General features: G+C 51.1%; 1 protein-coding gene across 1 annotated transcript; it reads left to right on the top strand.

Annotated features, from left to right (window-relative positions):
- Positions 1-5474: 5474 nt before the first annotated feature.
- Positions 5475-7505, top strand: Gsx1 (GS homeobox 1). Its single transcript, XM_076922277.1, has 2 exons — positions 5475-5883; positions 6396-7505. The coding sequence occupies exons 1-2, from the start codon at positions 5475-5477 to the stop codon at positions 6770-6772; spliced, it is 786 nt and encodes a 261-aa protein (XP_076778392.1). The 3' UTR covers positions 6773-7505.
- The last annotated feature ends 7248 nt before the right edge of the window (positions 7506-14753 follow it).

Raw genomic sequence — 14753 nt, 5'->3', positions numbered from 1 at the left:
AACTTTCCAGCTCTTCCTGTGCCATGCTTGCCTGAACACTGCCATGCTTCTCACCTTGATAATAATGGACTGGACCTCTGAACCTGTAAGCCAGCCCCAATTAAATGTTCTCCTTTATAAAGAGTTGTCTTGGCCATGGTGTCTCTTCATAGCAATGGAAACCCAAATTAAGACAGAGTTGTAGAGATGGCTCCGTGCTTAAGGGCGTGTATTGCTCTTGCAGAGGACCCCTGTTTTATTCTCAGCACCCACATGATGGTTCACAACTATCTGTAACTCCAGTTCTGGTTTCTTCTTTGACCTCCGAGGGCACCAGCATACATGTGGTGCACAGACACATGTAGGTGCTAGGTTTTTTTAGCTATTTTATTGGGTTCTTATATCTACCACCTTCTAAACCTTATTTCATCCTAATCCCATCCAACCTCCCCCGCCCCCAACACTTTCTCTCTAGGTAAGAGAAAAAGGTGAGAGGAGAAAGGGGGCGCAGACCTCTGTAGATGACTACCTGCTGACTGGGGACACCAAGTCCCTTGCGGGCAAGTCCAGTCTTTGTAGTTAGGATATTCAGTTCCTTCTTCTCTTCTCTTCGTTCATGATCACTTGACAAACCACAGCAGCAGCAACCTGGAGCAGCATGGGAGCAGCAGCCTCGACATTCACTCCCTCTCCAGAGCAGCAAATGTAACCTAAACTCTCTGCAGCAAAACTCACTCCCCTCCTAGAGCACGAGACAACCACAAGTAATGGGTGTGGACAAACCGAAGCAGCCCCATATCCCACACCTGGGATTAAAACAAAAACATAGTCACGTAACATAACTGGGGTTTTTTTAAGAAACCAAAATTCTCACTACAGACATATGTACAGGAAAAGCACGCGTGTAGCTACATTTAGCCAGGGGTAGTGGTGCACCCTTCAATCCTAATATTTGAGGGGTAGAGGGAGAGACAGGCAATTGTAAATTCAAGGCTAGCCTGCTTTACAAAACTAATCCCAGGTCAATCAGGAAAAATTCTGTCTTTAAAACCAAGAAGGAAAGAAAGAAAGAAAGAAAGAAAGAAAGAAAGAAAGAAAGAAAGAAAGAAAGAGGAAGAGAGATAGAGAGCCAGAGAGAGAGAGAGAGGAGAAGAAGAAGAAGAAGAAGAAGAAGAAGAAGAAGAAGAAGAAGAAGAAGAAGAAGAAGAAGGAAAGAAAGAAAGAAAGAAAGAAAGAAAGAAAGAAAGAAAGAAAGAAAATGGGAAGGAAGGAAGGAAAGAAGGAAGGAAGGAAGGAAGGAAGGGAGGAAGATCAATCTTGGGAGTCAAGCTTGTCAGTGCTTCCATCACTCAGGAGTCAGAGTCAGGGCGAACCTTTGCGTTTCAGCCAGTGTGATCTACAGAGACGGTTCCAATACAGGAGGGGCTACATAGAGAATGTTTGTCTAGAAAAAAAAGTTTGTCTAAATAAATAAATCTTGGAACATGTGCAGAAACCCGAGGGTGTCGGCACGAATCTCCATGACTGGGCTTCATCTTCCTGTGCACACGCATATGTGATCACCATGGTCCACACCCTCCTTGGGCATCCTCTTCTCCTGGCTGCAGTCGGTATTCCCTGACACCCCTGGCCTCAGTCTCTGCTCACTGGGACAGCTGTCTAGACACCTGCTGCTCAGGAGACAGATTCTTTCCTTACAACAGGAATTCTCTGGTACCTCAGCCAAAAAAGGGCAGAATTGTACTGCTGTTCCCTAGGCATGGACTGTATGTATCTCTTCCCTTTCCAGCTCACCCTCTTCTCTTATACAAACAGGAAAGATCTCAGACATGAAGTCTTTCTACATAAGAACTGCCTTGAATGGAAGCCATTTTGCCTCAGAGGCTGGGGGTGGGGGTGGGGGGGGGGGCACTCTTTAGTTTATTTGTCTGCTATTCCGTTTAACAAACACATTGAGGTCTTATGAAGGCCAGATCTGGGGGTGAGAGAGGACCGGGAGATTCTGAGACCCTTGACCTCCTGGGTCCCACCACATCTGCCAGTCCAGTCAGGCTCCTCGGGATCCGGGTAGAATTAGGCCAGGAGGGCACACCAAGAAGTCCAGGGAAGTCTTGCTTTCCGGGTGAGTTCTTTCTAGTTGATTTATTCACCCAACAAATAAGGCTACTATGACCTAGGGACTTTTGGCAACAGATACAGCAGACTCGCATTCCTCCAGAGCTGGTGAGGGAGCCAGAAAAGCGAACGAGCAAAAGCACAATAAACTTGGAAGTTGCTTCAGAGGCCAGTAGTTCGGTGGAGACGGCAAGGAGAAGGGTGGTGTTCTAAATAAGGCTTCTTTGAGAAGGCAAATGATCTTTGAGGGGTGGAAATGGGGAAAATTCACATTTGTGATTTTTTTTTTTTTCTTTCTGCAAATACCTCACAAGGGAGGCCGCGGTGTGCACTGGGGAGAAAAGGCCGGGATCGCAGAAACGGTTCCAGTTTGAGCTGTACCTGATGGACACTTGAAAACCGGCTGGGGGCGGGGAAGCGGGCACTGAGGCCGAGGGGATGGGGGGGGCGGGGGCGGGGGGACTGTCGCAGGGCTGTCAGGCTAATCCGGCTGCTTGCTCCCACCCTGCCCCTCCCTAGGGGGCGTTTGTTCCTCGGAGAACAGTTCAGCTGAAGGGAGCTCTGCCTGGAGCTTTGAGCAGAAAAGCAGCTCCGCTGCGGGGGAGACCCCAAGAGGGACCGGGGAACACGGAGTAAAGGGCAGGGAGACAGGGCCACCGTGCGCCTGGGGTGCGGACCTAGCTGCCCGTGCTGCCCCACGGAGCTGAACTTTCTATCGTGATTGCCCGGCGGCTGCGGTGGCCTAGGAGCGCCGAGCAGGGAATCCTTTACCGGCCGCGGAGTTTGGAAATGGCAGGGTGCGAGCGCCTTCTCTCCAGGCCGGGTGCAAACACCCCGGGACAGGGCAAGCCCTGCGCTGGGGCTCCCCCGCCCCGAGTTACACAACCAACCGTTTCAACATTTCGGCACAAACCCTGGTCCACTGTGGGGCCGCACATTAAAAAGTGTTATTCGCTTTGAAGGTTTTGTCTAATGGTTCTAAACTGAAAGAAAATGTTTTCCTATTACTTAATTCAATCATAGCGAAGAGACTTGGTAAAAAGCCCACGGATTTTGTCCCAAAGTGTGACAGAGTTCTCTTTGTGTTTGCTTATCCTCCGCTGTCACACACTTTAATTCGCCTCTCTTTATCTGGCATTCAAAACTTTCTTCAATGACATTCAATAAGGTCTAGGGGCTGGAGGGAGAGGGGGAAACTGGTTATTCCCCCCCCCCCCCCCCCATATTCTTTCCCAGTAGCTTTGGCCGTGCTTGTATTCAAGGGCTCTTAACCCTTTCCTCGCTTCAGGAGCTGGGCAGCTCCCAGGAGGGCCCCTGCATTGGCACCTCGGCTGACTTGCCAGCTCCGGGGCGCAGCGGCCTCCCCCTCTACCCTCGGGCAGTGTCCACACCCGTTCCGCCCTAACCCGCCTCAGCCCAGCGGGGAGCCGCTCTCCAGTCGCAGCTCTCCCGCCACCCAGCCCCAGCCCAAATTTCCCAGAGAGCAATTAGAACGGGAATTAGGCTGCATTGATGCGTACCGGCTGGTTTGCGGGAGCTTTGGGGCCGAGACCATAGCTTGGGGGCAACGCATGCCAAGCACCAGGGGACCACTGAGCCCTCACTCTTGCTAGCTAGCGAGATGGCACGCCCTCCACGCAGGTTAGTTCCCCCTATCGAGACTCTCCCATTGTCCAGGCAGTTGCTCTCACACACACCCTCTCCCATAACAAATTATCTTTGATTTTTTTAAAAACCAGTTGTTTGTGGCTGCTCCGATGTCATGAACAGTGCAAACTCATGCAGACGCCTCGGGTTTGGGCAGCCTTGCACTGAATCATCCCCTGCACCCCCTCCGCAAAGCTCTCCCTTCCTGGTCTCACGATTCCGTTCACGGTTCAGAGCAGGTGACTGTGGCGATTTGTAAAATCGAAAGTAGTAAATTCGAAATCTTTTATGCTAATTTTCCATTGTATGTTAAACGCACAGGGACCGAGACAGCTCTGAATCCGGGGATGATTTTTAAAAACTGAAGCTGTGTACACAGAGGGGGGCATTTGAAGTTGTTTAACCATTGTGTGACCAGGAAAAAAAAAAAAAAAAAAAAAGAGTGCTGCAACGAGAGGAGGAAGCAAAGCGCAACAGAAACTGGGAAAGACAGAAGAACACTCTTCCTTTCTCTCCAGCCGTGGGAAGGCTACGCTTTCGAGTGAACACGCGTGTTTAGTGGACTGTGCGCGAGTGGAGAGTGCGCGCGCAACATCCGAGAGCGTCTAGACCATCCACACTCACATTTGGTGGGGTGGGAGAGCTTCTTACTCATGAACTCGGCTTTCACTCCCCTTGCTCTGTATCTGTCCATGTTTTCAGAGACTTCCCACCCGCGTACTTGTTTTGTTGCTGTTTCTTTACATACACGGCCCTGTTGTTGAAGGAAAGGGCTGGTTGGCCAGGGTCCACCGAACAAAGACAAGGAGTCATAGGCACCACCAAAATTGGAACCCTTTGAAAATTTCAGAGAAAACAGGGACAGAGATGAGGTTAGTCTCGAATGAGGACTAGTGAGCCTTTCTCTGATCCTCCGAGGCGTATCTCCTACTCAGGAACCCTGTTTTTCTGTCTCTAATAGTGCGGGAGAAGGGACTCCACAGGTGGGAATGGTGGCCGCCCGTTAGGATGCTCACAGGATGCAGAGCTGAGCTCGGAGAACTAAGCGAAAGCAATATACTTGGTGGGATGGGGGGGGGGGGCGGGCAAGGAAGAAGTAACAGAAAGAAAGGGACCAGGATCTAGTGGGCAGAGGAGATGGGTGTGCGCCCACGAGGATCTGTGCAAGAGAGGCAGCACGGGTGCGAAATCAATAAGATAAATGGGCCGATCGCCAACGCAAAGCCAAAGGAGAGTAAGAAATAAAGAGAAAGAAAAGAATATTAAATCGCGGGAGAATGAGAAAATAAACCCGAAAAGGGAAGAGGAGGGGGGCGAGTGCGCCTGTTACGGCGTGGGTGGGGTTGACAAGAATAGAGTACATTATGCAGTTCATTTAGTTAACAAGTGAAATAATGAGGAAGCGTGCAGAGTGAATGCCAAGAGAAAGGGCACAAAAACCCTATTGAGAGGCCCCGGCCGCTCCTGGCGTAGCCCATCACATGGCAATGGTCCTATTTAAGCGGCGCCGCCGGCGTCTTTCAGCACCACTAGCGCTGGCCAGCACCTCGCGCGCTCCGGGCGGCGCCGGCAGCAGCAGCCAAGGTGATTCCATCCTCGGCTTGAGCCGCGCGTGGAGCCTCCGGGGCTCGGGAAGCTGCGGGTGGCCGCGACCGGGGGAAGCCACTACAGGATCCGCAGTTCCCTCGGGCGCCAGGGGCGGGCTGGCGGCAGGTGGACCGCGCGCCGGAGCCATGCCGCGCTCCTTCCTGGTGGACTCCCTCGTGCTGCGGGAAGCCAGCGACAAGAAGGCTCCGGAGGGCAGCCCGCCACCGCTCTTCCCCTACGCGGTCCCCCCGCCGCACGCGCTCCACGGCCTCTCGCCCGGCGCCTGCCACGCGCGCAAGGCCGGCTTGCTGTGCGTGTGTCCCCTCTGTGTCACCGCTTCGCAGCTGCACGGGCCCCCCGGGCCGCCGGCGCTGCCGCTACTCAAGGCGTCCTTCCCTCCCTTCGGATCGCAATATTGCCACGCACCCCTGGGCCGCCAGCACTCCGTGTCTCCTGGAGTCGCCCATGGCCCGGCCGCAGCCGCAGCAGCTGCCGCACTGTACCAGACCTCCTACCCACTGCCGGATCCCAGACAGTTTCACTGCATCTCAGTGGGTAAGCGGGATCTCCGCGCAAACTTGAGTGGGGGCGATGATCTCAGGGGGGCAAGTGAGCGAGCTAGGGATGGGGAAACGGCACATTATGGGGGCGGTGAGGATACTCGAGGGGCGCTCACAGTACTAGACTGGGACTGGACGTAGGAACCGGGGAGAAGCCTGAAGATCCTGGATCTGGGGCGAAGGGGAAGGGGTTGAGGTCAGCTTAGAGGAGTTCCATAAAGGGATGTTAGGGACAACCGATTCTGAGAATTCCGAGAAGAATTGGAGAGTCTGTGACTTGGCAAGGAGGCATCCGCCTGTGAAGTGTGGTGAGTGGAAGTGTGTGTCTGAGTCCAAGACTGAAGCTAACCTCGGTTCAGAGGGAAATTAGGCCCAAGGCTTAGAGGCTTGATGATGAGATCTCTCTCTCTCTCTCTCTCTCTCTCTCTCTCTCTCTCTCTCTCTCTCTCTCTCTCTCTCTCTCTCTCTCTCTCTCTTTCTCTCCCCCCACCCCGCGTCGCCCTCCAGACAGCAACTCGAACCAGCTGCCCAGCAGCAAGAGGATGCGGACGGCGTTCACCAGCACGCAGCTCCTGGAGCTGGAGCGCGAGTTCGCCTCCAACATGTACCTCTCCCGCCTGCGGCGCATCGAGATCGCGACCTATCTGAATCTGTCGGAGAAGCAGGTGAAGATCTGGTTTCAGAACCGCCGGGTGAAGCACAAGAAAGAAGGCAAGGGCAGTAGTCACCGCGGCGGAGCTGGGGCGGGGGCCGGCGGGGGCGCACCGCAAGGTTGCAAGTGCTCTTCGCTCTCCTCAGCCAAATGCTCAGAGGATGACGACGAATTGCCCATGTCTCCATCTTCCTCCGGGAAGGATGACAGAGATCTCACAGTCACTCCGTAGGTGCGCTTTTTAGAGGACCTTTGGTCCCCCACCCATCCCGGCCTTTCCCTGCACTTCAAAGACTGGTTCCCAGGCACCTGCTGGCCAATTCACGGATTTCGTAGCGCTTTGCGGTGGTGCGCAGCTCGAGGCAGAGCCGAGACCTTAGCAGAGACTTGAAGACAGTGCCCCTGTCCCTTGGGCTTCAGGGTATTTAGGAGGACTCCAAGCGATGACCGCTGGGTCTTCCTCCCAGGACACAGTGTCTTCTCTCAGGCACGCAGGCCCGAGCACAGCGCCTTGCTGACCACCGGCGCCTCCTCGGCCGCCAACTCTGGGCTGGTTCAGGCTTCCTCGTTCCCGCTACCCTCTCCTCGATCAAGCTGGGCTTTTCACTAGTGGCTGTTTGCTTTCCTTTTAACATTTTTTTCTTGTCCTCAACTTTCCCCGCCCCCCCCCTACACACACAGTGGTCGTTTATGCAACACGTTTATGAATTAACTTTTCCTTCCCCTCCTCAGGAAGCCTCTTCGTTCTGTCCGTTTGTCCCTTAAACAGGGATCAGGTCTTGCTCTTCGAAGAAGTCCCCCTAGCTAAGAGGACTGTCTCAAATGGTATTGTATTGGGGGGCGGGGGGGATGACTCTGTTTCCAACACGCTCTATACCCTCCTTCAAATGAAGCCGCTGTAAACAACCTCTCCCCATCGTCCAGGTCCCGACCCCTTCTGGGAACTGACTGACTGACTGTGTCATTGTATGGTCTCTGTAATGCCAGAAGATATTTATTTATTTATTTATGTACAAAATTTTAAATAAACTTTTTTTCTTAGAAATCCCCCTGCCTCCCGGGTCCCCAGGCTTAGGCTGTAGGCCAGGCAGGCACAGGCATGGACTGGAACTCTCTGCTTGGGCATTGCAGAGGTCCAAGCTCAGCTCCTCGCCTACAGCTAGCCCACTCTCCTCCCCACACCCACAGCTCTCTTGGAGCTCCAGCGTTCTGCTCCAGCTCGGTGTCCTTCCCAGTATCCCTGGGCAGGGCGGGCAGGCTGCTACCTCGGGTCTCCAATAAAAGGTGCGATGCCTCCCTGGTACCCAAGGGTAGAAATCTGAGATGCAGACTTCTCAAGGTTTGCGTTGCTCTTGTCTTCTTTAGAAAGAGCGCGCCCTGGTTTTGCTTTCAGGCAAAAGGTCCCCGCAGTGGCGCACGATTCCAGGTGTGATTCCCGCCTTCCTTTGGGGTTTGTGTGGGCTTTTTAATGCATCTGTGTTAGATGAAATGCGTGGAGTTCCGCTGAGACGGTGAGCGCACAAACGCTTAGACACCCAATAGCGGGTATTACTACTAGGGATTCAAAACTGGGCAAAGAGCGGATCCAGGTGCTCTCCATCTCGCTATTTCTTATCGGATACCTAGAACTCTTCTTTTTGTTCCAGAAGCCCACCGCCCTTTCTCTAACACACCCAGAAGAACCAGGAACGAGCCCCGCTGTATCTAGGCAAAGAATCTCTTGAGCGGAAAAGAAGCGTAGCTAGGATTGTTTGTATTGTCTTCTCATTTAAACCAGGGTCAGTGCGAGGGTTTCTCTCTAGATCCCCCCTAGAACAGCGTGCGCTCCCTGGAGAAGCCACTTTTGATTCCTCGGGTTTTTGTGCAGGAGAGCGAGGGGAGCCGTTTGCTTGCCCCTGCTCACTGTCTCACCCCACGCACCCAACACCCCCCCCACCCCCCGCGTCCCGCTCCCATTCCCATCCGTCTGAACCTCAGTTTCACTCGGACTAGACTCTGTCCTCCCTGGAGATGGCATGGTGCCAAACTAAAGGCAGCCAAGGCTTTCAGGACCCTAGAATAGTGACTGAGGTTTTGTTGCTGGGACGACTGCAGCGCCTTCCCGGCTGACTTGAACACCACATAAGATTTGTTGAGTCCCTCGGCCCCATGAAACCCACAAGTGTGTCTTAGGCTAGGATTCAGGGGCGGACTGCATTAAGGACTCTCAGTGCGCAGAAGCCTGCAGTGGTTCCGAAGGGATCGTTTAAAACCAGGTCTTTACCAGGATCACCTGGATGGGTGACTTCTAAGCAAAAGGACAGGTTCAGTGAGAGGCCCCTCCACAAGAAACACAGTTTCAAACCGTGCTGGGAGCCAAGCTTGGGGCTGGGAGGCAAGACTAAGAGAGAAAGGAAGAGGCTGAACCTCTTCCTCTTTTACTCCCACTCCCATCCGCCACCCTCCTTGGGTCTTGCTCCTTCCCAGTGGCCTGCAGAAACTGGTGAAGATTTGTGGTGCGCCGAGTCCACAACGGTTCAGTTCTCCCAGAAGCCAAGTTTCTTCTGGGGGGGGGGGGTGTTCTTTCCCAGGGCTTAATTTTCCTGCCGTTCTTGGCTTTCTGGTGGATGACTTTGGTGCACAGAGTGAGAAGAGTGCAGCCTGATCCTGCCACCTCCGGTCTTTCCCCAGACCGTGTTGAAGCGCAACGCAGGAAAGAGCAGAAGGGGCTGCCGTGGCGGTGAGCTGCTGGGCTCGCCGTCCTGCCGCCTGGACCACAATGATGGATGTACGAAAGTAGCTACAGGATTCTGATCACACGGGCCTCACCTTACAGCCTCCTGCCTCAATGCAGAAATGGCCTGGGTTTTGTGAGGACATAATCTCCAGGTTGAATGAAGTCCGGCTCAAAGCCGTCCTCCAAAGCATAGTTTCAAACTCCATCCCGGAGAGACACAGCCCAGCCTTTAAAACTCATGGATTGAGCTGGAATTTGGAGTTTGTAAGACAAAATTTAAAATTAGACCAAACCTGAACGATCAGGATAAATTTTTCTGTAAATTATCGTTGAGTTGGGGGACTCCACATACAGATTGCCAAGTCATTTCGGCTATGAAGTCCTTTTCCCAGCAGAGTCTGGCGGCTAAGAGTTTGGATGGCTAGAATCCACCGTCCTGGCTTTGCAAACTGGTTTTACCATTCACTTAAACTGGGTAATTGTGCTTGGTTTCCATGCAACATTGAAGGACAGAATTCACATAGGACACTAAGCACAATGTCCACCAAATTTCAATGAAAATTAATTGACATTGTTGCTGTTGCATTGAGATTGTTACCACTAGTGTCAACCTCTGTGGCAGGAGTGTAGCCATTACTGAGTTATTTAGGGAACGCTGAGATGACCAGTCACACACAGTTTAAACCGGAATAAAGAGCTAGGAGAATCTCAGCAGGTAAAGGTTCAGTGGTGAGAATTGTCTGTGATCCCAGCGCAGGAGAGGTGGAAGCCGGTTATGTCAGAGATACGGGCTGGCCCCTCTGCTAGGAACTGGAGAATCACTTCAAACAGGAATCCTCTTCCCATCTTCAAGTGGACCAGCTCCTCCATCTTGCCTTGCTGATGTCTTAGTTCAGATGATTCTCGTAAGACTCTGACCTGCTAAGGATGCTAACGTGCACGTGCATCCATGGTCTCTACCCTTAATTGCCAGTAGTTTATTCTCTCTCTCTCTCTCTCTCTCTCTCTCTCTCTCTCTCCATATATATATACATATATATGTATGTATATATAATTATTATATCTATCTATATATCTATGCATCTATATATATAATTATTGTATATATCTATATCTATCTATCTATCTATCTATCTATCTATCTATCTATCTATCTATATCAGCTGTATATACATGGCCAGGATCGCATAGCTCAATTCTGAGCATTCTTCCTCCCTCTCTCTCAGTTCCCTGGGTCTCAGATGTGAGCCGTGCTGGTGTGAGAGGAGCTTGAGCTGTGGTGTGGTGTGAGAGGAGGAAGGGAGGCAGCACTACAAAGGCCTCACTCCTCTCCAGCAGTAGCTCAAGGTTGAGGTCTGGAGGGTTTGCTGCTGAGTGGCTCAGAAGCCAGCAGAGCCTTCCCAGAACTTCCTGTGTATATGGATGGCTCAGGACTTACAGATGCGTGGGCTTCATGAAGTAAGTAATATCTCACAAGGGAACCTTTCGGGAGAGCATTTTTTGAACCTGAGATGTGTTCCCCACAAATCTTTTTTCCTTTTCTTCTCTCTTCTCCTTTCCTCCCCTCCCCTCCCCCTCCATTATGCTTTCTAGAGCACATGCCAGTTTGTATCAGTGCTTAACAGTTTGAATTTAAATATCAACTCTTTTTTTTTTAATTAAACTCTTTATTCAAAGACAGAAACCTCTGAAAACAGGGACCAAAGAGGGCTAGAGGTATTGCTAGGTGACAGAATGCATGCTGGTCATATATAAGGCCGTGGGTTCAAACCAGAGCCATCAAAAATGTACATACACAAGAATTGAGGCCAAAGACTATAAAACAGCAGATAAAGGAGTGGCTACTGTACTAGTGTGTGTGTGTGTGTGCATGCGTGTGTACGCGTGCGCGCGTGCGTGCGTGTGTGCGCGTGCGCTCGTGCGTGCGTGTGTGCGTATGTGCGCGTGCGCGCATGTGTGCGTGTGCGTGTGTGTGTGTGCGTGTGCGCGTGTGCGTGTGCGTGCGTGCGTGCGTGTGTGCGTGTGCGTGTGTGTGCATGCGTGCGTGTGTGTGCGCGTGTGCGTGTGCGCGCGTGCGCGCGTGCGTGCGTGTGCGTGTGTGCGTGTGTGTGTGCGTGCGTGCGTGTGCGTGTGTGCGTGTGCGCGTGTGCGTGCGTGTGCGTGTGCGTGTGCGTGCGTGCGTGCATGCGTGTGCGTGTGTGCGTGTGCGTGTGTGCGCGTGCGCGCGTGCGTGTGCGTGTGTGCGTGTGTGTGTGTGTGTGTGTGTGTGTGCGTGCGTGTGTGTGTGTGTGTGTGTGTTAGAAAGTCTAAGGCAAAATGAAGGGGTTTTTGTTGTTGTTGTTGTTAGTGGTAGAGTTTTGTTTTTGTTTTTTGAGACAAGGTTTCTCTGTGTAGCCGTGGTTGTACCAGAACTCACTCTGTATGTAGACCAGGATGCCTCAACTCACTCTGTATGTAGATCAGGATGCCCTCAACTCACTCTGTATGTAGACCAGGATGCCTCAAAATCAAATTCAAGGCTTTTGCCTCCCTAGTGCTGGGAATGAATTGTACACAATGCCTGGCACAAAATGAAGGGTTTTATTTTATTTTTTTTAAATTGAGAAAATAGCTTTGTTTTCTCTTTAACGTAAAATCAAGTGAAGAATAACCTTATGTTCTTTTTTTCTCTATTATTCACTTTCCATCCACATCTTGGCCCCTCCTCTCCCTCTCCCCATAGTCTCCCCCCCAACACCCCCAACACCACCACACCCCCCCCACAACCCCTCTCCCAAAACAAAGGTTTTTAAAATATAAAGAAAACAACTCAAAGGGGGCTGAGGACATAGCTCAGCCAATAGCATGCTTCCTGTCTTGCATGAATGATGGTTTCCCTCCCCCCAAATACAGCCCTGTCCACAGCATAGACCAGGTGGAATCCCAGCACTGGGGAGGTAGAGGCAGGAAGATCAGAAATTCCATATCACCCTTAGCTACATAGTAAGTCTGTGGCCAGCCTGGGCTACATAAAGGCCTGCCTTAAAAACAAAATGAACCAGAAAAAAACAGCTGGTGAATGTAGGAGACTAGTTAGCCACTGTACTTAGAGATCACCTTGTCACACCCTGTGGCTCCACCCCTGGTGTTCCTAGGTTTTTGGTTGGTTGGTTGGTTGGTTAGTTTTTTTCTCACCAGGGGAGGAAGGACAAGGCTGGGAACTTTTCATCTGACAGCAGGCTTCTGGGCCTCTCAGCTCAAGGAGAGACATGCCCCTGGAGTCATGCCCAAATTGGGAGGTGCTTAGTTTTTTTGTTTTTTTGTTTTTTCCTCCCTTGAAAATTTCATATTCTTATATAATTCATTTTGATCATATCAATGGCCCATTCTCCACCCTCCAACTCTTCTTAAGACCCCTCCTCTCTCCACTGCTCCCTCTCAACTTCACATCCTTATTTTGCAGCCTCTTGAGACAGGCCGGTGTTGTCCTTACTGTGTGGCTGTGTTAAAGGCTAATGAAGGGCCCTGTGTTTTGGCATGCACTCGGCCACAGCAGGTAAGGAAGATACGGCCTTCAGGAGTCCTCGCTGCTCATCCCCGTGGTCAGACTGGGCTTGAGTCTAGAGAATTCTTAGGGAGCAGTTTCTTTTGCTGGCTGTATTGGGCTTGGCTATCTACTAAGGCCAACAGGGTCAGTCCAGTAGTCACCGGTGTTGGCTCCCCAGTCACTCAGAGAGAGGTGCTGGGGGATGCAGATAGCCATTTCCTTGGTGTTAGGATGATGTGACTTTTTTTTTTTTTTTTTAGAACAGTTCCATGTATACTGAAAAGAGCACTTCCTTCTAAAATTATTGTGCTGCAGAATGGGCCTACAGTAGGAGATGGGGTCTTTAAATAGGCTGGAAGGTGAGATGTGGTCACATTCAGAATATCAGGAACTCTTAGTAGAAGAGAAGATGAGGGCACAGACAGACTCAGAAAAGACACAGGGGGACCTGGGCATCTCTGCTGTGCCAGCACTGGGAAGATAGCTTCCAGGTTTAGAGGAGCAGGATTTCCAGGCCAGCCTGGACTACATCGTGAAACCCTATCTCAATGAAAACTGAAACCAGGTGGGGAAGGTGGTTCCTTGGAGCATGAGCGAACAGAGAGCTTTAGAAGGAACCCACGCTGCTACCACCCTGACCTTGGATCTCAGCTTCAAGAACTGTAAGACAGTAAATGTCCCTAGTTTAAACTGCCTGGTCCTGCTAAGGTATCTTTGTTAAGGTGGCCCTAGGTGAGTTATAAGAAATCTCTCTGGTGCTGGGCAGTGGTGGCGCACACCTTTAATCCCAGCACTTGGGAGGCAGAGGCAGGCGAATTTCTGAGTTCGAGGCCAGCCTGGTCTACAGAGTGAGTTCCAGGACACAGAGAAACCCTGTCTCGAAAAACCAAAACCAAACAAACAAACAAAAAAAGAATTCTCTCTGAACTCAGGCTATCTGACAAACATTAGTTTTCTGCTGTTGTTTGTTTTTTTTTTTTTTTTTTTTTTTTTTTTTTTTTTGCTTTTGTTTTTGTTTCTGTTTTTTCTGTTCATCATCTATTTCTCCCTGATTCTTACATCCAGATTGTGTTCTGCCAAATGCAAATTAAAATCTCACTGGGAGGTGGTGGCTCAGGCCTTTAATCCCAAAGGTAGAGGCAGGTGAATTTCTTGAGTTCCAGGCCAGCCAGGGCTACACAGAGAAACAAAAGGAATCAAAACTCTCTTCTGGAAAAGAGTGTCTATTAAAATAGACGCTTGGGCCCTGTGGGACATTCTCACCACCCACAGAACATCCCTGTGTACTGGGGCCAACTCCCCACTACCAAATCAAATGGAGGCTAGATATTAGCTGTCCACCTCACCCGATGCCACTCAGGTGACCTCAGCAGTCTGAGGTGAGGAAGGAGTAACGGAGCTGCTTGCTATGTCCCAGCTGTTCCTTATCCAGCCTCCATGATGGACAATGACCTAATGGCGAAGTCACTGTCCAGATGGACATTTCAGAGATGGCCTTAAGCCAGAGGCCCACAGCGGAGACTCTCTAGCTTGCTTTTTAAGCCAAAAAAAAAAAAAACAAAACAAAAACAAAAACAAAAAAAACCAAAAAACTTTTCACTGATTCTTTGTAAATTTCACGTCATGCACCTCAATCCCACTCATCTTTCCCCTCAAGCTCTCCACCCTTACAGCCTCCTCCCCAACAGACAGAAGAAGCTGTAGTGTGTCATGGTGTGTCCCACAGTGTACCCTTTTGACCACATTTCTTTGCTTTCGAATGTTCATTGCAGTGACTCCTTCCTTGGTCTGATACAGGGACTCTGGCTTCTGCTACTCTATCAATACCGAAACCTCACTGGGACATTTCTCAGACACTCTGTTGTTGCCCTCTGTCATGGAGATCCCTTAGTTTGGATCTGCAGGACCAGCCCCTTCATACACTCCAGCAGTTCATTGATGGGGTAGATGCTGGGGTGGGCTAATTCAAAG

The sequence above is a fragment of the Arvicanthis niloticus genome, chromosome 24, assembly GCF_011762505.2.
Source record: "Arvicanthis niloticus isolate mArvNil1 chromosome 24, mArvNil1.pat.X, whole genome shotgun sequence".
Lineage (NCBI taxonomy): Eukaryota > Metazoa > Chordata > Mammalia > Rodentia > Muridae > Arvicanthis > Arvicanthis niloticus.
Note: the sequence above shows the minus strand (reverse complement) of the source record. Positions and strands in the feature narration are given on the sequence as shown.